This window comes from Symphalangus syndactylus, chromosome 1 (assembly GCF_028878055.3).
Source record: "Symphalangus syndactylus isolate Jambi chromosome 1, NHGRI_mSymSyn1-v2.1_pri, whole genome shotgun sequence".
NCBI lineage: Eukaryota > Metazoa > Chordata > Mammalia > Primates > Hylobatidae > Symphalangus > Symphalangus syndactylus.
This window is the reverse complement of record NC_072423.2, coordinates 84137987-84161620: the sequence shown is the minus strand read 5'-3', so window position 1 is coordinate 84161620 and position 23634 is coordinate 84137987. Positions and strand designations below refer to the sequence as shown.

General features: G+C 34.9%; 2 protein-coding genes across 2 annotated transcripts; both read right to left on the bottom strand.

Annotated features, from left to right (window-relative positions):
* Positions 1 to 12395: 12395 nt before the first annotated feature.
* Positions 12396 to 13328, bottom strand: LOC129489879 (olfactory receptor 5M9). Its single transcript, XM_055293054.1, has one exon. The coding sequence runs from the start codon at positions 13326 to 13328 to the stop codon at positions 12396 to 12398; it is 933 nt and encodes a 310-aa protein (XP_055149029.1).
* Positions 13329 to 19212: 5884 nt separating this feature from the next.
* Positions 19213 to 23295, bottom strand: LOC129489869 (olfactory receptor 5M3). The gene is made up of 2 exons (XM_055293050.2): positions 23166 to 23295; positions 19213 to 20480 (listed from the first exon to the last, which is right to left on the bottom strand). Exon 2 carries the CDS (start codon positions 20434 to 20436, stop codon positions 19513 to 19515), a length of 924 nt encoding a protein of 307 aa, XP_055149025.1. The 5' UTR covers positions 20437 to 20480; positions 23166 to 23295; the 3' UTR covers positions 19213 to 19512.
* Between the last annotated feature and the right edge of the window lie 339 nt (positions 23296 to 23634).

The following is a 23634-nucleotide window of genomic DNA, read 5'->3' as shown; positions in this document are numbered from 1 at the left end:
ACAAAATAAAATCAAATTTGAATTAATTTTGTCTTCTATTATTTGATTGGAGAAAGGTTATTGCCCAGTACTTAGGAACATTAAGATAAAGATGTTCTGTCAGTTGAAAAGAAAAATAAAAGTGATGCAAATGGAGAAAATATAAGGTAGAATGTTTCATTTCTGTTCATGTGAGTATAGAGATTAATTAAATATGAATAAATTAATTAGTTGAGATGGCGATGTGTGCCAAAGTTCATAGGTGTGCTAATGGAAGTTGCTCAAATACTTAGCTGCAATGAAAAGAATTTCTCTTATTCTAAAGTGCAGTTGCATGAATTTAGGTAATATTTATTTGCCCAATTAAACACAAATTTGGGGCAGAAAAAATTCAAAATATTTAATTTGGTTTTCCAGTGTGAGGATGTAAAATAGTGGTCTCACTAATGGTTATGAGATTGTTTATTATTTAATACATCTTTCATTATGTCGGGTAGGGTCTGTTCAGAGACTGCTACTTTGAAAATAGCAATACTATTGTATTTTAAGTTTTTTAACCTTTTGGTGTTTCTTAAGTAACAACATGGTAGGTGTCTCTCTTTCACAGATCCCAGTAACTGCAGTGTTTCAAATCTACAATTGCCAGTCACCAGACTGTGGTTTTCCCCTGCTGGTGTCTTCACTCTGACTGAAGAGTAGGAGAATTAGTGGAAGAAGTTGTCATTGTAAAATCATGGCTTTCCAAATTCCACAGAATGAATTACATTCCACTCATGTGAGATATTTGGTACACCTGTGACCAAGACATGGCACTTACATATTCTAGTTAACTTTTGCATTTGAAATAAATTCAGTATTTAGGATGCACTATTTGTTGTTATCAATAACAATTTTCTGACATAATAATGGGAACATAATTTCACATCTCTTGCATCTTATTTCATGAAGCATAAAGATGAAGCTACAACTTAATTTATTTCATCAAAGTCTACGTCCTTAGGCCAAATAAATAAGTAAATAATCACTATCTGTTTTGATGCAAACAATATATAGCTAAAGAAATGTAACTTACATATTTTGAATTATACATTTAAAAAATTAAAAATTATCTGCAAAGATGTGAATATAAAACAAGATTGGTGCCATCTGAGAAAAAAGCATTCTTCTTTTCTTTAACTTTTATTTTAAGTTCAAGGGTAGGTGCGCAGGTTTGTTATATCGGTAAACGTGTGTCACAGAGGTTTGCGGTACAGATTATTTCGTCAAGCAGATATTAAGCTTAGTACTCATTAGGTATTTTTCTTGATCCTCTCCCTCCTCCCAACCTCTACCCTCTCGTAGCCCTCAATGTGTGTTTCTCCCCTCTATGCATCCATGTGCTCTCAACATTTAACTCACACTTCTAAGTGAGAACATGAGTTATTTGGTTTTCTACTCCTGCATTAGTTAGCTAAAGATAATGGTCTCTAGCTCCATCTACGTTCTTGCAAATGACAAGATCTCATTTTGTTTTATTTTCTTATGGCTGCATAGTATTCCATGGCGTATCTGTACATTTTCTTTATCCAGTCTATCACTGATGGGCTTTTAGGTCAATTACATGTGTTTGCTATTGTGAATAGTGCTGCAATGAATATACACGGACATGTGTCTTTATAGTAGAACAATATATATTCCTTTGGACATATACCCAGGAATGGAATTGCTGGGTATTTCTGTTTTAGGTCTTTGATGAATCACCACACTGTTTCCCACAATGGTTGAACTAAGATACATGAGGCCAAGAATCATATGAAAAAGCTCAACATCACTGATAATTAAATACATGCAAATTGAAACCACAACGAGATACCGTCTCACGCCAGTAATAATGGTTATTATCAAAAACCCAAAAAAATAACAGATGCTGGCCAGGTTGGGAAGAAAAAGGAATGTTTGTACACTGCTGGTGGAAGTGTAAAAAAGCATTCTTCTTTGTCCATTATTGAATTTTATTTACATCAAGAGAAACCAAAAATGCAATGAACTCATTTCCACATACATACGTATAAATCATGGGCAACATTTTATAACCTTTTGCATATATAAACAAATTGGTAATTTAGATTCAATTATAGTGTTACTGTGTCTTTGGATGAAAAATGTTAAACCTCTAGAGACTTTTAATATCTAAGATACACAAGGATCTTTTGGGACTACTCTAAAGTTAAAAGTAATTTATTTTGGCAATAAGAACATTTATTTGCCATTTTTGGGGAACTCTTGATATGCCAAATTAGTTTCTTATTATTAATCAATTTCTAAATATGTTTTGGAAGCATTTAATCACTTGCGGCCTGTTGGCAGGTAAATTTGAATCATCTTTATTACCTCTTTTTTTCGAAGGTAAAATGCGTTTTCTCTTTATTCTTTTGGAGAGTTAGTTTAGTGTTACATAAAGAATGATGAATCAAGGTCAGTGGTCAAATCATGTTTCTAGTTTCAGTTTCCAAATTTCAAGTGAATTTGTAGATGACCTTGGACAAGTCACTTTTTGTCACTCATCTAGTTACTTTTAAGGTTGTAGACTCTGATTTCTACATTTTCTTGAGATGTTGCATATGAAGTCAAAATTCCCTAGTGTCAAACTCATCCAATAGACTTTCTCAATAATAGGCGAGAAGAAATTCATAAATTCTGGGTACTTTGGCACTGAAAAAAAATTTTCCCAAGCACAATTCTGTTCATGATTTTCCAGACTAAATTTAGGAAGTATACTTTTTAGAATTTAAATAATGTAGGTTTGCATCCATATTCTTTGGCTTGATAGTATCTCAACTTGCCAATACTGCATGTTCTCACTTACAAGTGGGGGCTAAACAACAAGAATACATGAACACATAGAGGGCAACAACAGACACTACAGCCTACTTGAGAATGGAGGGTGGGAGGAGGGAGAGTAGCAAAAAAATACGTATCAGGTGCTATGCTTATTATCTGGGCGATGAAATAATGTGTACACCAAGCCTCTGTGACACCAGTTTGTCTGTATAAAAAACCTGCATATGTACCCCAAACCTAAATTTAAAAAAGGGAAAATTTAACATCACATTTTTTTCACATAGGAATACTTTTATTCTTCAAAGTGAGAATAATATTAACCATAATCCTAAAGAAGTGGTAAGACAATAATAGTAAACTATTTAGAGGTAAAACTGCACAAATAATGACAACTTTTTGTTTGCTTTACATGCAACAGGCATCGGGAAGACAGTTATCCCTATATTATTCTAAGATCATCTCAACCAAAATGTAAGATAATAGACTCCCTATTCTACAGATAAGTACACTGAGGCTCAGAAGTACATCGCTTGTCCAAGGCAACATAGTGAAAGTGTATGTAAAGCAAAGGTATAATTTCAGATCTGTCTGACTTCAGTTATGACTTCTACTTGTATTCATTCTGCCAGTGATTTATTGTTTGAGGCATCTGACATCTGAACACAACCATGAGATGCATGAGACATGTATTGCTATGATCATCTCTCCTGACAGATGGTGCTTTTTTGAACATTTGTCCAACTAGAAAGAAAGAGACTCACTGAAATTTTATATGATGCAAACCAATATTTTGCCGAAATGCATAATTATCAATGTGTAGAACTTTTAGCAACAGGAAAGAGACAAATTCCTAGGCAGACAGGGTTCAGTCCCTGGCGAAACTCCACCTCCAAGCCCAGGACAGTCTAAGGCCTGAAAACTGAGCCACTAGTTCCAGATAGAATCCACTGATCAGAGAGAGAACTCCCATTGCTATCTTACCCACTCTTTCAATTTTTTTTTTTCCTGAATGATGCCTTTTAACTAATTGAATGGTATCCTTTCCAAGCTCACCGATAAATCAATCAGCATGCATTCCCTATTCTAAGCCCATAAAATGCTCAGACTCAGCCTCACATAAGGCTGTCCACTTTTGGGTGCCCTCTTACTGTTGAGAGTGTTTCTTTCACTTAAAAAATTTTACTGAGCCTTACTTACACTTCAGTGTCCATGTACCTCATTCCTCTTGGTCTTGAGAGAAGAACCTGGAACTCATGGAACTGCAGGAGTCAAAGAGCTGTAACACTTCCTCCAGTTCACCAAGCTATGGGAGTGAAGAAGCTAATGGGTGCCACTGCCTCCCATTCACTGAAGTATGGGAGTGAGGAAGCCACTGGGCACCACCCCCTCCTGCTTGCCAAACTACAGGAGTAAGAACGCCACAACAGAACAATTTATTTTTTATTTTTATTTTTGGATATATATACAGTAATGGGATTACTGGGTTGAATGTAGTTCTGTTTCAAGTTCTTTGAGAAATCTCCAAAGTGCTTTCTGCGGTGACTGAACTAATTCACATTCCCACCAACAGTGTATAAATGTTACCTTTTGTTGGCAGGCTTGCCAGCACCTGTTGTTTTTTGGCTTTTTAATGATACCCATTCTGACTGGTGTGAGATGGTGTCTTACTGTGGTTTTGATTTACATTTCTATGATGATTAGTGATATTGAGTATTTTTTTATATGTTTCTTTGGCAACTTGTATATGTTAGAAAACTGCCCATGGCTTTTGACCACTTTTTAATGGAGTTATTTAATTTTTGCTTGTTGATTTGTTTAAGTTTCTTATAAATTCTGGATATTAGGCCTTTGTCATAGTTTGTGAATATTTTCTTTCATCCTGTAGGCTATTTCCTCAGCTGACAGTTTATTTGGCTGTGCAGAAACTCTTCATTTAATTAGTTAGGTCCCACTTATGAATTATTGTTTTTGTTGCAAATTGCTAACATAGGAATTGTTAAATTGCTGAATGCATTTAGCCACAAATTATTTCCCAAGGCCCATGTTCAGAATGATGTCTCCTAGGTTTTCTTCTAGGCTTCTTACTTTTTGACTTCTTACATTTAAACTTTAATTCATCTTAATTTTTGTATATGGTGAAAAGTAGGTGTCAAATTTCATTCTTCTGCATATGAATAGCCAGCTATCCCCGCAATATTTAATGAATAGGAGGTTTTTTTTTTTTTTCTAACTTTCTCAAATGTCAGATGACTGTAGGTATGCAGCTTTATTTGTGGATTCTCTATTCTTTTTCACTGGTGTATATGTCTGTTTTTGTACCAGTGCCTTGCTTTTTGGTTACCATATCTATATAGTATAGTTTGAATTTAAGTAATGTGATGCTTCTGGCTTTTTTTCTTTTTCTTTATCTTTCTTTTCTTTTCTATTTTTCTTTCTTTCTATTTTTCTTTTTCTTTTTTCCTTTCATTTTTTTTTGGTATTCAAGCTCTTTTTGGTCCCACAGGAATTTAAGAATAGTTTTTTTTTTTCTAATGCTGTGAAGAATGACATTGGTTGTTTGATAGGAATAGTACTGAGTCTGTAGGTTGCATTAGGCAGTATGGCCATTTTAATGATACTGATTCCAACTGATTGTGACATGTATGATTTCCTTCAGCAGTGTTTTGTTTTTAGTTCTTAGAGAAATCTTTCACCTCCTTGGTTATGTGTATTCTTATGTATTTTATTTTTTATCTTTTGGTGGCTATTGTAAATGGGATTATGTTCTTGATTAAGCTCTCCACTTGGACGTTATTGGTATACAAAAATGCTACTGATTTTTACATTTATTTTGTATTCTGAAACTTTACTGAAGTCATTTATTAGTTCAAGGAACCTTTTGGCAGAATCTTTAGTGTTTTCTAGGTATAGAATCACATTGGCAGCAAAGAAAGATTGTTTGACTTTTTCTTTTCCTATTTGGATGTCTTTTATTTCCTACTCTTGCCTGATTGCTCTGGCTAGGACTTCCAGTAGTATGTTAAATAAGAGTGATGAGTGGGGGCATCCTTTTCTTGTTCAGTTCTCCAGGAGGATGTTTCCAGCTTTTCCCCATTTAGCATGATGTTGGTTGTGGATTTCTCATAGATGGCACTTATTATTTTGAGGTATGTTGTTTTGATGCCTGGTTTGTTAAGGGTTTTTATCATGAAGGGATGTTAGATTTTTCTCAAATAGTTTTTTCAATAGGTTGAGGTGATTGTATAGTTTTTATTTTTAATTCTCTTTACATTGTAAATTACATTTATTGGTTGATGCATGTTGAAACAACCTTGCATCCCAGGAATGAAACCTACTTGCTTGTGGTGAATTAACTTTTGAATGTGCTCGTGGGTTCACTTTGCTGGTATTTAGTTGAGGATTTTTGCATCTATGTTCTTCAAGGATACTAGCCTGAAGTTTCCTTTGTGTATGCGTGAGTGCCTCTGACAGATTCTGGTGTCTGAGTGGTGCTAGCCTGAAGTTTCCTTTGTGTATGCATGAGTGCCTCTGACAGATTCTGGTGTCAGGGTGGTGCTGGCTTAAGAATGAGTTAGGGAATATATCTTCATCCTCAATTTTTTGGAATAGTTTCAGCAGAATTGGTAACTAGCTCTTCTTTGTACATCTGGTACACCTGTGAATCAATTTGTTCCAGGGCTTTTATTTAAAAAAAAAGTTGCTAGAATTTTTATTATTGATTCTATTGCAGAATATGATTTGGTTTGTTTGGGGTTTCAATTTCTGCCTGATTTAATTTGGGGAAGATGTGTGATTCCAGGAATTTATCCACTTCCTCTAAATTTTCTAGGTTGTGTGCATATAGCCAATCCCGCAGAAATGCAAAAGATCCTCAGAGACTGTTCTGAACAGAAGTATACATTTATTACTAAGTTTTGACAATAGATCAGTAGAAAGTTATGTGTAAAGTTAAGAATAATCTCCTAAAGGCCAAAGCCACTAAACCTGAACTTTCTCCTCATTTTCTTACTCTAAAATGTGGCCACTGAATTGAATTCCCTAGATGGTATTATGGAAGACACATCTTGAGGGTCTAATTGCGTTATTTAATATTCATAATCACCTGATTGCATAAAAAAGAAATATAAACCTATCTTTTTAAGTTACTTTGTTTTGGTGGTTCATTAGTTACTGCACTTAGCACCCTAATCCTCCTTTTAATTGTTCTTATAATACTTTTCAGATACTTGATTCTTGGCACTTTACCTCAGCATAAGATTCCTTCCTAGGGCAAGTTAATAATTAGATAGGATTCATTTTACTTTAACACTTGGTGAGTCCTTGGCCACACTGTGACACATTAGTTAATACTGTGTCCTACTTCTAGGCTATTTCTTTCTGTTAGCATTTTCATACAAGCTCTTTCTTGGGTTCAGTAATTCTTAGTTATTTTCTCTGCACCATGTTTCTAGCTAGGTATAAACTAGGCGAACCTCCATTATACATTTTTAACCAATACAAATCTTAAGCTATTGTTACTTACTATGGGTTAAATTGTGTTCTCTAAAAATACATGTTCTAAAGCCCAATCCCTCTGAATGATATACATTTGAAAATACAGTCATGAAAGATATGACTAGATGAAGTCATATTGTAGTGTGTGCCCTTAATCCAATGTGACTGATATCCTTATTAGAAGACAGATGTTTGCATACACATATTTAAAAAAATTAAAAAAATTTCTTCATCTGCATTGCTATAACATATAAATTATCCATAGTCTGGGTAATTAATAAGAAAAAATATTTGTATCTTATAGTTCTGGAGGCTGGGAAATCCAAAGTTGAGGGGCCCACAACTGGTGAGAGTCTAACATCCCTTCATGATAAAAAACCCTCAACAAACTTGCCATCGAAAAAACATACCTCAAAATAATGAGAGCCATCTACGAGAAATCCATAGCGAACATCATGCTAAATGGGCAAAAGCTGGGAGCATTATCCTTGAAAACCGAACAAGTCAAGGATGCCCACACTCATCACTCCTATTCAACATACTACTGAAAGTCCTATCCAGAGCAATCAGGCAATAGTAAGAAATAAAAGGCATCCAAATAGGAAAAGAAAAAGTCAAACAATCTTTCTTTGCTGCTAATATTATTCTATACCTAGTAAACACTAAAAACTCTGCCAAAGGTTGTTTAAACAAATAAATGACTTCAGTAAAGTTCCAGGATACAAAATAAACATAAAAAAGCAGCATTTTTATATATCAATAACATCCAAGCTGAGAACTAAATCAAGAACATAATCCCATTTACAATAGCCACTAAAAAAATAGAATACGTAAGAATACATCTAACCAAGGAGGTGAAAGATTTCTATAATAACTACAAAACTAAACACTGCTGAAAGAAGTCATACTGACACAATCAGTTGGAAAAAGAGTCCATGCTCATGGATTGAAAGAATTGGTATTAAAATAGCCATACTGCCTAAAGAAATCTACAGACTCAGCACTATTCCTATTAAACTACCAACGTCATTCTTCACAGAATTAGAAAAAAAACTATTCTTAAATTCCTATGCAACCAAAAAGAGCCTGAATAGCGAGAAAAAAAGAAAAAAAGAAAGAAAGAGAAAAGAAAAGAGAAAAACCAAAGCCAGAAGTATCACATAGCCTGACTTCAAACTATACTGTATAGCTACAGTAACCAAAAGAGCATGGCTCTGGTACAGAAACGGACATATACAACATTGGAAAAAAATAGGGAATCCAGAAATAAAGCTGCACACCTACAGCCATCTGACAATTGTGAAAGTCAAAAAAAATATGACCTCCTATTCATTAAATGTTGCTGGCTAATTCATATGCAGAAGAATGAAACCTCACCCCTACTTTTCACCATATACAAAAATTAACTTAAGATGAATTAAAGTTTAAACGTAAGTGCTCAAAAAGTAAGAAGCCTAGAAGAAAACCTAGGAAACACCATTCTGGACATGGGCCTTGGGAAAGAATTTGTGACTAAATGCATTCAGCAATTTAGCAATTGCTAAATGAGCAACTGCAACAAAACAAAAATTCACAAGTGGGGACTAATTAAATGAAGAGTTTCTGCACAGCCAAATAAACTGTCAACAGAGGAAACAGATAGCCTACAGGATGAAAGAAAATATTCACAAACTATGACAAAGATCTAATATCCAGAATTTATAAGAAACTTAAATGATTCAACAAGCAAAAAATAAATAACTCCATTAAAAAGTAATCAAAAGATATGGACACTTTTCTAAAAAATACATACAAGTGACCAAAGAAACATATGAAAAAATACTCTAATCACTATACATCACTAATCATCCTAGAAGTGTAAATCAAAACCACAATAAGATACCATCTCACACCAGTCAGAATGGCTATTGTTAAAAAGCCAAAAAAACAACAGATGCTGGTGAGGCTTCCAGCAAAAGGTAACATTTATACACTGTTGGTGGGAATGTAAATCAGTTCAGTCACTGCAGAAAGCACTTTGGAGATTTCTCCAAGAACCTGAAACAGAACTACATTCAACCCAGCAATCCCATTGCTGTGTATATATCGAAAAGAAAACAAATTGTTCTGTTGCGGCTTTCTTACTCCTGTCGTTTGGTGAGCAGGAGGGAGTGGTGCCCAGCAGCTTCTTCACTCCAATAGTTTGGCGAGTGAGAGGAAGTGTTACAGCTCTTTCGTTCCTGCAGTTCCGTGAGTTCCAAGTTCTTCTCTCAAGACCAGGAGGAATGAGGTACATGGACACTGGAGAGTAAGTAAGGCTCAGTAAAATTTATTGAGTGAAAAAAACGCTCTCAACAGTGAGAGGGGATCCAAAAGTGGGTAGCCTTATGTGAGGCAGAGTCTGGGCTTTTTATGGGCTTAGAATGGGGAATGCATGCTGATTGTTTTATTGGTGGGCTTGGAAAAGACACCATTTGATTGGTTAAAAGGCATCATTCAGAAAGAATCAATCGAGAGCTTGGGTAAGGAGGTGGGGATGGGAGTTCTCCCTCTGTCAGTGGATTCTGTCTGGAACTAGCAGCTTGGTTTTCAGGCTTTAGACTGTCCTGGGCTTGAAGGTGGAGTTTCACCTGGACCCAACCCTGTCAGCCTAGGAATTTGTCTGTCTCCTGTTGTTATCGATTCTACCAAAAGGACACATGCATTTGTAAATTGAATACAGAGCAATTAACAATAGCAAAGACATGGAATCAACCGAGGTGTCCATCAACAGTCGACTGGATGTGGCAAATATACACTATGTATCACCAAGAAAATGTGGTATATATACACCATGGAATACTCCACACTCTTAGAAAAGAATGAAATCATGTGCTTTGTAGTAACATGAATGCAGCTGAAGGACATAATCCTAGGTAAATTGATGCTGGAACAGAAAACCAAATACCGCATATTTTCACTTATAAGTGGGAGCTAAACATTGGATGCTTGTGGATATATAGATGGGAACAATAGACACTGGAGACTATTAGAGTGGGGAGGAAAGAGTGGGGCAAGGATTGGAAAACTAACTGTTCTGTACCATGCTCACTACCTGGGTGATGAGATCATTTGTATCCTAAGTCTCAGCATCACACAATATACCCATGTAACAAAGTTAGACATGAGCCCCTCAAATATAATAAAAACTAAAGTTATTATTTTAAAAATAAAACATCAGTCCTATAACTGCAAGAACTAAATTCAGAAACCACATTGAATGAACGGGAAAGAGGACCCAGAGTCTCAGGTGGAACCACAGACCTGACCAAGAAATTGATTTCTGCCTGGGAAGACCCTGAGCAGCAGGCCCATTTTATCTTTACCTGCAGTCATAACCCGTGGCAATTCTGAAATAATAAATTTATGCTGTTTAAGTTGTTAAAAAAAAAAACCCCAAACCCCCACAAATGTATATCAGGATGATAAGCAGAGATTAAAACTCTGACATGCAGCTGGATAGCCAGTTTTATATTTCTAAAAGGAAAAATGAACTAGTGGAGAATGAGGAATAGCTCTGCCATAATGACCACAAAAAAAATAAGGCCTTAGAATGTCAGGTTGTGACGCCAATCTCTGTAAAACAAGTTGTTGCTTGAGTAGCCCTGCATTTTGTACTTCATCCTGACTTTTTAAAGCAAATTTAGGTGGTTTAGAAACATAAACATGGTGTTAACACAATTTTCAATACAAACAGATCATACTTTGCTCTCAGAATGTAAATTTATGAAAAAGTATGTATCCCATCTACCTTTACTCAGATCCATTCTAAGTTACTAGGAAAGTGAACCATGGTAAATTTGCATGAATAACAATGCTTTCTGTGTTTGAATTAGTCCATCTTCCTAGAAGCATTACCACAACTGTATTTTACTTCTCAGAGTCAACTTGTACATACTAATTGAATTGTACACCTTTGTAGTTGGATTATCACATCCCAAATAAACTCACTCATCAGCAATCACCTTTATCTCCCACTTGCCTTTATGCAATTAACTTAGCAAGAGTCACCTGGGGCAAACAAATTTCCACTGTTGTCTTTAACAAGAGTATAATGTAGAACAAGTAAGCTACAGAAGCACCAATCTAGACGAACAATGAGCTTTTAAAGATTTTTAACCAGGCCCAAATGGGATGCAATTTAGAACTCTGTTGATCACCTTTGAATGAGGGTCCCGTAAAATTTAGTTGAACAGTGCTTCTTATCTGGTTTATCAACTATAGACATTAAAAGCTTGATTTAAGTTGCTATATACAAAGTCAAAGAATTTAATGTTAGTGAAAAGGAGCTGGAAGCAAAGAAAAGTTTCAAATCATATTATCAATCAATGATTTAATATGGTATTGCCAAAGCTCAGATTTTGTGTCAGAAAATGTATATTGGCTCATCTTTTCATTATGATTAGGGCAGGAAAATCTTTTGTCAGGGACAGTTCACCCTATTAACATAAGAGAATGTGTAAATGAGTACCCATCAAGGAGTAGAGTTAGGATAAGAAAACAAACCATTGAAACAAAACATTATTAACTATCAAATTATGTGAAATGATGACAAACAGGATTATACTGACACTACTTTAAAATTCTAAATATAATTACATTTTCAAAATTTTAAACACTTTTTAGGTAAACTGTTCATCAATATTCTATGGCCACGAAAAAGAAATGAAGTATTTACTTTTTTCTGAGAATTTATGTACTTCACATGAAATCTAGTTTGAGGAATATGTATATGTGTAAAGTACTCTGCAAAATAACATCCAACACTAACAAGCATACTTCCAACTTAACATATATGTATGTACACTCATTTGTGAGTTCCTCCAGTGACTACACTTGGCCCAATTTTAAGCACATTGTAAATGAACATTGTGTCATCTTTCATAATATTGGCTCACGTATAGGAGAAAATATGCTTAGTAATTAGAGTCCATACATGGGGTAAAGCATCACCCTGTTACATTGAACCTCTTAGTGTGTGAAAGAGTTGCCTTTAGATACTGTTTTCTGAGCTAGGACTTTTACGTGTGACCATTTATAATAGGACCTTATTTATAATAGGGACAACAATATCCACTACAGTTTTACTGCCTCATGTATGTCTTGGTGACTGCTTTATTGACTGCTTCTTTTACATCCTTATTTCTCAGACTGTAGATCATGGGATTCAACATAGGAATTACTGTGGTGTAAAACACAGCCACAATTTTCCCCTGCTCTACGGATTCCTCAGTGGGTCTCCGGAGATACATGAAGATGAGGGTCCCATAAAACATAGAAACAGCCATCAAATGGGACCCACAGGTGGAGAACGCCTTCCTCCTGCCATCGGCAGAGCGCATACGTAGCACAGCTACTACAATGAGAGTGTAGGAGATGAGGATCACTGAGAGGGAATATGTGAAGTTAATTCCAGCAATAACAATCATTGTGATTTCTTTGATGTGCACTCCCCCACAGGCAATCTTGATGAGAGGGGGATCTGCACAATAGAAGTGATTGATTTCAAAGTTTCCACAGAAGTATAAGCCATAAGTCCATAGCGTGCATATTAGGCTGACAGAGAATCCATAGACATAAGGCACAGAGATGAGCTGAACACACACGGTCCTGGACATTTTACTGCCATAAAGCAGAGGGTTGCAGATGGCCATGTACCTATCAAAGGCCATCACAGCCAAGATATAGACCTCCACGTGGACAAGGGCAATGAAAAAGTAGCACTGCACCAAGCATCCCACATAGGAAATGGTTTTTATCTCTGATAATAAGTTTTCCAGCATTTTGGGGGTAACATTGGAGGAGAAACACACGTCCACAAAAGACAGATGACTCAGGAAAAAGTACATGGGACTCTGAAGCTGAGAACTGATGCTAATCAGAATGATCATACCAATATTTCCCAACAGAGTGGTCATGTAAACCGCTAGGAACACCACAAAATAGAGAACCTGTAGCTCCTGACGACAGGTCAGCCCCAGGAGAGTAAATTCTGTCACATTCGTGAAATTAGGCATTGCCTTAGTATAGGCCAAGTCTGTGTTGCCTATGGAGAAATTGTTTTAAAAAGAAAGTAAATGAATTTGTTTTATTCTTGAAACTTTGAGTTGCGTTTGTCCTTATTTTAATCAAATAATTTAAAAAAATGTACACTTTGTAAAATGTACAATACAGGGCTTAAATATACTGTATGTAAAATGAACTGAATATATAACATAATAGACATTGCAGTTTTAGTTCTGATCCGACTTTCCTTTGCTATAGATGTCCATGATTGTAGTTTCACTTTTTTGGCTCATTACAAACGTTAAACTAGGTAAAGAGCTGCAGATGCTGCGGTCAGAGATTTTCCTATGTAAAAATTTCTGATCTCTACTGGTTTCCTCTTACTAATATAATTTGGCTTGGGTTAGTGTTAACTACTGTATTAAGTATAAAACATATGAAATAAAGCATCAAGGCATCTAAGAAACATAAACTAACACTACATTTTGCTTCAGTCACTGTGTGATGTACTTCTCTTATTTTACACAAAATCTTTAGTGCTTTAGCATTTAGGTTGCTGCAAAAGTTATTGTGGGTTTTGCCGTTACTTTCAATGGCAAAAATGCAATTACTTTTGCGCCAACCTAATATTAGTTTGTTTTGTTTACCTTGAAACTCCTTAAACTGTCTTGCTTAGTAGTTACATTTAACAGAAATTCAGAAATAGTTATACGTACGATTTCTACATGCCCTGATCTCTAGATCCACTAAACATAATACAATAATCCAGTATAATTAAAACTCTCTAAGAAATATTTTTCTAGAGGCAACAGTCCCAGCTTCGTAATATTTATAAGAATAGCTGTTATTGAATGTTCATGAAAACTCTTCCGTGCAAATGTCCTATAAAACAGGTTTTATTTGCATGCCCATTTTAAAAATGAGGAAGCTAAACACTGAGAGATTAAGACAGTCTCCCTGGGTCCGAGGTCTGCTAATTAGCAGAATTGTGATGCAAACAAGATCACTTTAGTGTTGTGTCTTTAACAATTTTCTATTGCTGCATCTTTGACAACCTCTTCTACCATTATATTTCTTTTCATTTAAACTCCAGTTTGCTCATCCTCCACAAAAAGTTATCTCTTTCATAGTTCATCTTTAATGGACTTTTAAGAGCTTTGGTTACCCCAGAGCAGCCTAAACCACTGAGATAGTAAATCACTGCAACTCTCTACTTGTCCAAGTTTATCATCCCAGGATCAGATGATAATGATTTCCAGGAGAAAATTAATTTAATACCTAAATGTGTATCATCTATCAAAATAATCAAGAAGATTGAATTTGTAATTGACAAATAAAACCCCAAATTCATTTCTATTAACATTTCAGGAATTTTTCATAAAGAAAACCAGTGAAGGTATAAATTACTGAACCAATCATGCCAACTGACCCTATATCCCCAACTCCATTCATACATATATTTTAACAATATTATGAAAGTTAATAGTTTTTGTCTGTAAAGGAGAATGAGAAGACAAAAAATGAGAAATGAAGAATTTTGCAAATCTTCATTATAATAAGCTCATTCTTGCAAAGTTTTGAACAACAGGGATAGAAATATAAAAAGTTCCCAATAATATAATTTCATACAAGAAGACACTCTGATAACAAATAAGTCTGTGAATAAGGTATTAGTTGCCTCTTCAAGACAGAGAGTGAAATTAAAAGATTTGACTGCATCTATCTCTATTGTAATGAGTAAAAAACTTGCAGACCTACCTTCAGCATAGAGAGCAGCAAATGATAACTTCTCACTATTTATAATAATGTCTTAAACATTAGGAACACTGGGATCATCTCCCTAAAGGACGATTCAGGTAATTATGAAAAAAATGATAAGTAAAATTCTAGACACAGCTCAGGTGTAGGAGCAGTTAAGGAGTGTGGATGAGAAGAAGATTTTTTAAATAAAATAGATCAAAATTCTTGATCAATAATATAATCTTATCTCTCACTTTCACATGGGTTCTGTCTTCTTTTATTTACACATTGACAATTAAGCATTTCAGCAAAATATTGGTTTGCATCATATAAAATTTCAGTGAGTCCCTTTCTTTCTGGTTGGACAATTGTTCTAAAAAGTGCTGTCTGTCAGGATAGATCATCATAGGAATGCACCTCCTATGCATCTCATGGTTGTGTTCAGATGTCAGATGCCTCAAAGAATAAATCATTGGTAAAATGAGTACAAGCAGAAGTAATTACTGAAGTCAGTCAGGTCTGGGATTATACCTTTGGTATACCATTTTCACTGTGCTACCTTGGACAAGCAATGTACTTCAGAGCCTCAGCGTACTCATCTGCAGAATAGGGAAACTAATATCTTACATTTTGGTTGAGATGATCTTAGAATAATATAGGGATAACTCTCTTCCCAAAGGCAGTTGCATGTGAAGCACACAAAAAGTTGTCATTATTTGTGCAGTTTTACCTCTGAACAGTTTACTAGTATTATCTTACTACTTCTTTAGGATTCTAATATTATCCTTACCTTGAAGAATAAAAGTATTCCTATGTGAAATAAATATGATGTGCCAGGCTTGGTGGCTCACACCTGTAATCCCAGCACTTTGGGAGGCCAAGGCGGGTAGATCACCTGAGGTCAGGAGTTCAAGACCAGCCCCGCCAACATGTCTCTACAATAATACAAAAACCCTGTCTCTACAATAATACAAAAATTACCTGGGCATGATGTCCGGTGCCTGTAATCCCAGACACTCGGGAGGCTGAGGCAAGAGAATCGCTTGAACCTGGGAGGGAGATTGTAGTGAGTCGACATAGTGCCACTGCACTCCAGCCTGGGCAACAGAGCAAGACTCCATCTCAAGAAAAAAAAGAGAAGAATGATTTTAAGTCTTTCCTTTTTTAATTTTAGGGTTAGGGGTACATATGCAGATTTGTTATATAGACAAAGTGTCTTGATGTACAGATTATTTCGTCACCCAGGTAATAAACATAGCACCTAATAGGTATTTTAGGTACTTTTTTGCTCCTCTCCCTCCCCTCACTCCTCATTCTCAAGTAGGCTATGGTTACTGTTGTTCCCCGCTATGTGTCCATGTATTCTTGTTGTTTAGCTCCCACTTACAAGTGAGAACTTGCAGTATTGGCAAGTTTAGATACTATCAAGCCAAAGAACATGGATGCAAACCTAGATTATTTAAACTCTAAAGCATATCCTTCCTCAATTTAGTCTGGAAAATCATCAACAGAATTGTGTTTGGGCAAAGTTTTTTCCAGTGTCAAAGTACCCAGAATTTATTAATTTCTTCTCACCTGTTATTGAGAAAGTCTATTAGATGAGTTTGACACTAGGGAATTTTGACTTCATATGCATATCTCAAGAAAATGTAGATTGGAAAAGAAGAAAGAGTGTATATGTGTGTGTGTGTGTGTGTCTGTGTGTGTGTGTGTGAGAGAGAGAGAGAGAGAGAGAGAGACAGAAACAGACAGAGACAGGAAGAAAAAAATACAGAAGAAAAATAGAGAAAGATAACTTGGCTTCATGCTTAGATGTTGGAAACGCTTAAGTATGATTAAGCTCATAGATGTAGAAATAAGTGTGACAATACTATCTATTTTTAAAAGTACTTTACAGAAATATCTTGAAGTTCAGATGGGAAAATTGCTTTAAGCTCTGCCAAAAAATCGACACTCATGAAAATTAGTAGGCAGAAAATACATAGGGATCAGAGTTTACAACCTTAAAAGTAACTGGATGGGTGACAATGACTTGTCCAAGGTCATCCACAAATTCACTTGAAATTTGGAAACTCAAACCAGAAACATGGCTTGACCACTGACTTTGACTTGTCATTCTTTATGTAACATTAAACTAACTCTCAAAAGAATAAACAGAAACGCATTTCGCCTTTGAAAAAAAGAGGTAACAAAGATGGTTCAAATTTACCTGCCAATATGCTGCAAGTGATAAAATGCTTTCAAAACACATTTTGAAATTTATTAATAACAAGAAACTAATTTGGCATATCAAGAGTTCCCCAAAAATGGCAAATAAATGTTTTTATTGCCAAAATAAATTACTTTCAACTTTGGAGTAATCCCAAAAGAATTTGTGTACCTTAGATATTAAAAGTCTCTAGAGGTTTGACATCTTTCAACCATGCTGCCCATGATTTATGTGTATCTATGTGGAAATGAGTTCATTTCACTTATAGTTTCTCTTGAGGTAAATAAAATTCAATATTGGACAAAGAAGAATGCTTTTTTACACTTTCATCAATAGCAGATAAACATTTCTTTTTCTTCACAACCTTGCCAGCATCTAATTTTTTTTGGCTTTTTGATAATAGCCATTCTGACTTGTGTGAGAAGGTATCTCATTATAGTTTTGATTTCCATTTTGTTAATCATCAGTGATGTTGAGCTTTTTCTTATGATTCTTGGCCTCATGTATCTTGGTTCAACCATTGTGGAAGACAGTGTGGTGATTCCTCAAAGACCTCAGAACAGAAATATCCAGCAATTCCATGCCTGGGTATATGCCCAAATGAATATAAATTGTTCTACTATAAAGGCAAATGCACATGTATGTTCATTGCAGCACTATTCACAATAGCAAACACAGGTAATCAACCTAAAAGCCCATCAGTGATAAACTGGATAAAGAAAATGTACATAGGCATCATGGAATACTATGCAGCCATAAGGAAAAAAACGAGATCTTGTCCTTCGCGAGAAGATAGACGGAGATAGAGACCGTTATCTTTAGCAAACTAATGCAGGAACAGAAAACCAAATACCTCATGTTCTCACTTAGAAGTGTGAGCTAAATGTTGAGAGTACAAGGACACATAGAGGAGAGCAACACACATTGATACCTACGAAAGGATAGAGGTTGGGAGGAGGGGGAGGATCAGGATAATAATTAATGGGTACTAGGCTTAGTACCTGGGTGATGAAATATTCCATACCACAAACCTCTATGACGCAAGTTTACCTATTGAAAAAACCTGCACACTTACCCTTGAACTTAAAATAAAAGTTAAATAAAAAAAGAATGCTTTTCTCTCAGATGACACTAATCTTGCTTTATATTCACATCTTTGCAGATAATTTTAATTATTTAAATGTATAATATAAAATGTATAAATTACATTTCTTTAGCTATATATTGTTTGCATCAAACCAGAAGGTGATTTTTTATTTATTTATTTGGCCTGAGGGTGCAGACTTGATGAAATAAGTTAAGTTGTAGCTTCATCCTTATGCTTCATGAAATATGGTGCAAGAGAGATGTGAAATTATGTTCCCATTATTATGTCAGAAAATGTTACTGATAACAACAAATAGTACATCCTAAATACTGAATTTATTTCAAATGTAAAAGTTAACTAGAATACGTAAGCGCCATGTCTTGGTCACAGGTGTACCAAATATCCCACATGAGTAGAATGTAATTTATTCTGTGGAATTTGGAGAGCAATGGTTTTACAATGACAACTTCTTCCACTAATTCTTCTACTCTTCAGTCAGAGTGAAGACACCAGCAGGGGCAAACCACAGTCTGGTGACTGGCAATCGTAGAGTTGAAACACAGCAGTTCATGGGATCTGTGAAAGAGAGACACTTACCATGTTGTGTTTCTCAAGAAACACCAAAAAGTTAAAAAGCATGAAATACAATAGTATTGCTATTTTCAAAGTAGCAGTCTCTGAACAGACCCTACCCAATATAATGAAAGATGTGTTAAACAATAAATCATCTCATAACAATTAGTGAGACCAATATTTTATGTCTTCAAATTGGAAAACCAAATTAAATATCATGGGTTTTTTTTTCTGCCCCAAATCTGTTTTTAAGTGGGCAAATAAATATTTCTTAAATTCATGCAACTGCACTTTTCAATAAGAAAAAGTCTTTTGGTTGCAGCTATTTGAGCAATTTCCCTTAGTACACCTATGAACTTTGGCACGCATCACTGTTTCAATTAATTTATTCATATGTAATTAATCTCCATACTCACATCAACAGAAATGAGTCATTCCACCTTATATTTTCTCAATTTGTACCACTTTTATTATTCTTTTCAACCCACAGAATATCTTTATCTTAATGTTCCTAAGTACTGGGCAATAACCTTTCTCCAATCAAATAATAGAAGACAAAATTAATTCAAATTTGATTTTACTTTGTTTAACATGATCTGCTGATCACTTTCATCATGGCCTTTTTCACATCCCTGTTCCTCAGACTGTAGATCATGGGATTCAACATGCGGATCACTGTGGTATAGAACACAGCCACCATCTTCCCCTGCTCCACACACTCCTCTGTGGGACGTCTGAGATACATGAAGATCAGAGTACCATAGAATATGATGACAGCTGTCAGATGGGACCCACATGTGGAAAAGGCCTTCTGCCTTCCTTCTGATAAGCGCATTCGCACAATGGCAACGAGGATGAATAAGTAAGAGATGATAATTACAGTCAGGGAACATGTGAAGTTGATGCCGGCAAGTATGATCGTTGTATATTCTTTTACAAAGGTCCCGGCACAGGCCATTTTGATGAGAGGTGGATCTGCACAGTAGAAATGGTTGATCTCAATTTTTCCACAGAAGTACAAGCCATAAGTCCATAACGTTGCTGCCAGACTCGTCAGAAAACCATAAATGTAAGGAAAAGTAATCAGTCGAATACAGACAACCTTTGACATTTTGCTGCCATAAAGCAAAGGATTTCCAATCGCCGTGTATCTATCAAAGGCCATCGCAGCAAGAATAAAAATTTCCACATGCACAAGAGCAATGAAGAAGAAGCACTGTACTAAACAGCCAGCATAAGAAATTATTTTTTTATCTGATAACAAGTTTTCCAACATTTGGGGGGTGACATTGGAAGAAAACCACACGTCAACAAATGACAAGTGACTGAGGAGAAAGTACATGGGGCTGTTAAGCTGAGGACTGACCTTGATTAACACCATCATGCCGATATTGCCCACCATGGTGATAACGTAGACCACAAGAAAGATGATGAAGAAGACAACTTGCCATTCTCGATGGCTGGTTAGCCCCAAAAGAATGAACTCTGTCACATCAGTGAAATTGAGCATTTTCTGAATTCTAAGTCAATATCAGATACAAAACTTTTTGATAACTAAAATAAAATAAAGGAAATATTAAGATGTTTATTTATTAATTTATACCTTCAGATGCTCCCTTTATACAATATCTATTAGCACACTTTGCATTATTTTCACAGATCTTTTCTCAGTGCTTGTTATGTAGTAGGCTCTACGATGAATAAATGTAGACAGTCCCTATTGTGTAACAATTACACAAAGTTTAGTGACTGAAATACACTGGTAGTAAGTATTGTGAGTAGTCATATTTCCAAGGTTATTTCATTACTTCTTAAATATCCCTCATTTCCAATGATGGCATGTTTGGAGTTTTACATTTTAAAGATAATTACAGTGGATTATAGTTCTTTTCATAATAGAACTTAAAAAGTCTACATTTTTACCTAATCTCTTTTTCATTATAAGCATATTCTCAATGATTAGAGAAGAAAATCATATGATGAAATAATTCATCAGCCTAAAATGTTATAAAAATATTTTTAATCTAATCTCATATTTGCATTATTTTTAACTGAAGAACAAAAAACAGATGACAGTAGCCATCAAAGTCAACTTAATGGGTGAATTATTTGTCCATGTTCACACTATATAAACATTTCCTGGATATGGACTCCTCACGCTAACATGAAATTATAATCCACTAGATATCACATACTGCTATGTTCTAGAGATTCAAAAATAAGTAAAACATACAGATTAGCGTCAGTATTTATGAAGGTACTAATGTAAATAAATACTTTTTAAAACTTGGATGTATTCTCATAGAGGTATAATAGGGACAGAAATTTAGGAAGAGATTTATTCTTCTTTGAGGGTTCAGTGGAATTCTAGGAAGGTTTCTTGTATATTTTGCAAATTTATTTTCAAATATAAGATGTATCATATAGGAAACTTCTAGAAAATGTTTCTCAAATTATATTTCTAAGAAAACATTGGTGCTTGGCATGATCTTACTAGGTATAATGGAGAATAATCCACAAATTTTTCTCCATCAAATGGGACATCTTTGTGTCCTGTCAAATCTCTTAGTGATCCACAATCTACCTAGTAAAGTTATTTACTCTACACATCATTCATTTAATATACAAATTCACACTCACACACACACTCACACACCTCTGTTTACGTATATACATATGTATGTATACATATACAACTATATGTATATAAACATACATAAAGCTTATATATATTTCTCTCATATATATGAGAGAAATTCCATTAATTAGATATTTTGTCAATGAACATTCACATTCTGCAGAACACAGTGTGCAGATCTGTCTAATAAGAATCTTGAGATAGCCTTTCAGCAGGCAGTATATTTGTTGGAGATGGGATTGTGTCAAACCTTCTAATGGCTATATATTATCTCTAGAGCAAATGATTATTCCCAAGACCCTTCTTGTAATCTGCAACGTTAAAGTGTATTCAATCACAATTTAATGAAATTTATGCATATTATTACTGGTTAGCAGTTACCCGAAAAATTAGCAGTCAGGAAGGTAAATCTCAATGGATAGTGAAAATAAGTGAACATTTATCCATAGTAATAATCCAAAACTTTTCAACCACAAACTTGGAAAGAACATTTTTCTATGACTAGAGGAGAAAATTACTAACTGAAACAGATTACATTTTACATGGCTCCAGAGGTTTGGTTTAATTAATAAAAATTTGAAGGATTAATTAATGGGTACATTTTAAAAAATGAATAATAGCTAAAGTTCTAAAAACTATATATACTGCCTTAGAAGATATTAATATATAGAATGCAAAATCTGTTACAGAGTTGTTAAAATCTCTAAGATCCTTAGATTCATATCCAAACAGAGATTACAGACATGTCAACAGATAACTCCAGATTTCTGATTCAACAGTTTGTCTGTGGCTGCCTGAAATGTTCTTGCTGGCAATAGAGGGATTCTTATTTGGAAAGTCATATCCCATTTTGTAGTGACAGGGGTGATTCAGCACAAACAAGGATGTAGAAGATGGCATTGTCAGTACTCCCCACAAGCTAAATACAAAGAGCCCTGAGTGATGGTTATCCAGGTGATAAATAGCAATAGTAAAATTACAGGAAACTAGGGGTTAGATTTGATCCTAGGGGGTGCGAAGTGTACAAAGAAATAGAGATTAGGGGACCTCAAGAGTATTTAGAGAATTTCCTCACCACCTAAATTTAAAAATACACACATGACCTTCCCTTATTGAATTACTTTATTTCAAATTAAAATGCCAATAAATATGGATTCTTTTCCAGATCAGGTATGAAGCAATATTAAGTATCCTAGTTAAAGAGTTCTGTTTCTATCATCAGAGCTTGGTAGGATCCAGGCTCTATGACTTATTTTATAAAACTGGACATGTTTTATTCTTGTTTTGTTTTGCTTTTACTTTTTATGTTCCTCAGTGGGACTTAATAATAATATCCATTTCTTTGTGTGTTTGTGAATATGAAAAGATATATTAAGTATTAACACATAATAAGTATGAAAACAATTATCAGATACACTCCATCATTAACTTGTAATTATCATATAATATAATCCTATTGAAAATCTGTCTCTCTTTTGTGTATCTCAGCACATACATAATAGATAAAATCATGAATGCATTTTCTATAAATCATAAAAGAAAATAAAATCCCCAATGCAAGCTCCATCTGACAATTCCACATAGATACATTTTTCACCAACCTGAGAATGAAGAGGAATATTCCCAATGTGGATGCAGATTTGAAAAGCGCATGCTATATATGGGAATGGTAAACACTTTCAACCTGATGAAAGAGAAACTGGAAAGTCCACAGTGGAAGCCTCCCTTAACTGCTTGCCTTAGAAAGCAAGGAGCAATTAAGATTTTTTTTTTTTTTTTTTTACCGTAGAAATGGCCCCAAGGGAAGTGAATCTCTAGAGAGAAAGTCAGCTGTTGAGTGTGTGGGTTTTTTTCATTAGAGTTTTCTATAATTTTATTTTCCCCCAAACTCCAGTTATTTCTAATGAGTGCTAGAATCAAATAAAATTCGGGAGGGGATTTGTATCACACTAAACCTGTTTATGGGGTTACCCAAACTGTATATATCAAGTTCATGCTCTATACTTCACATTCTCTGCCACTAGGTTTTGCAGGGAAGATGAGTCAAGTATTATTCCCTCTAATTAAAAA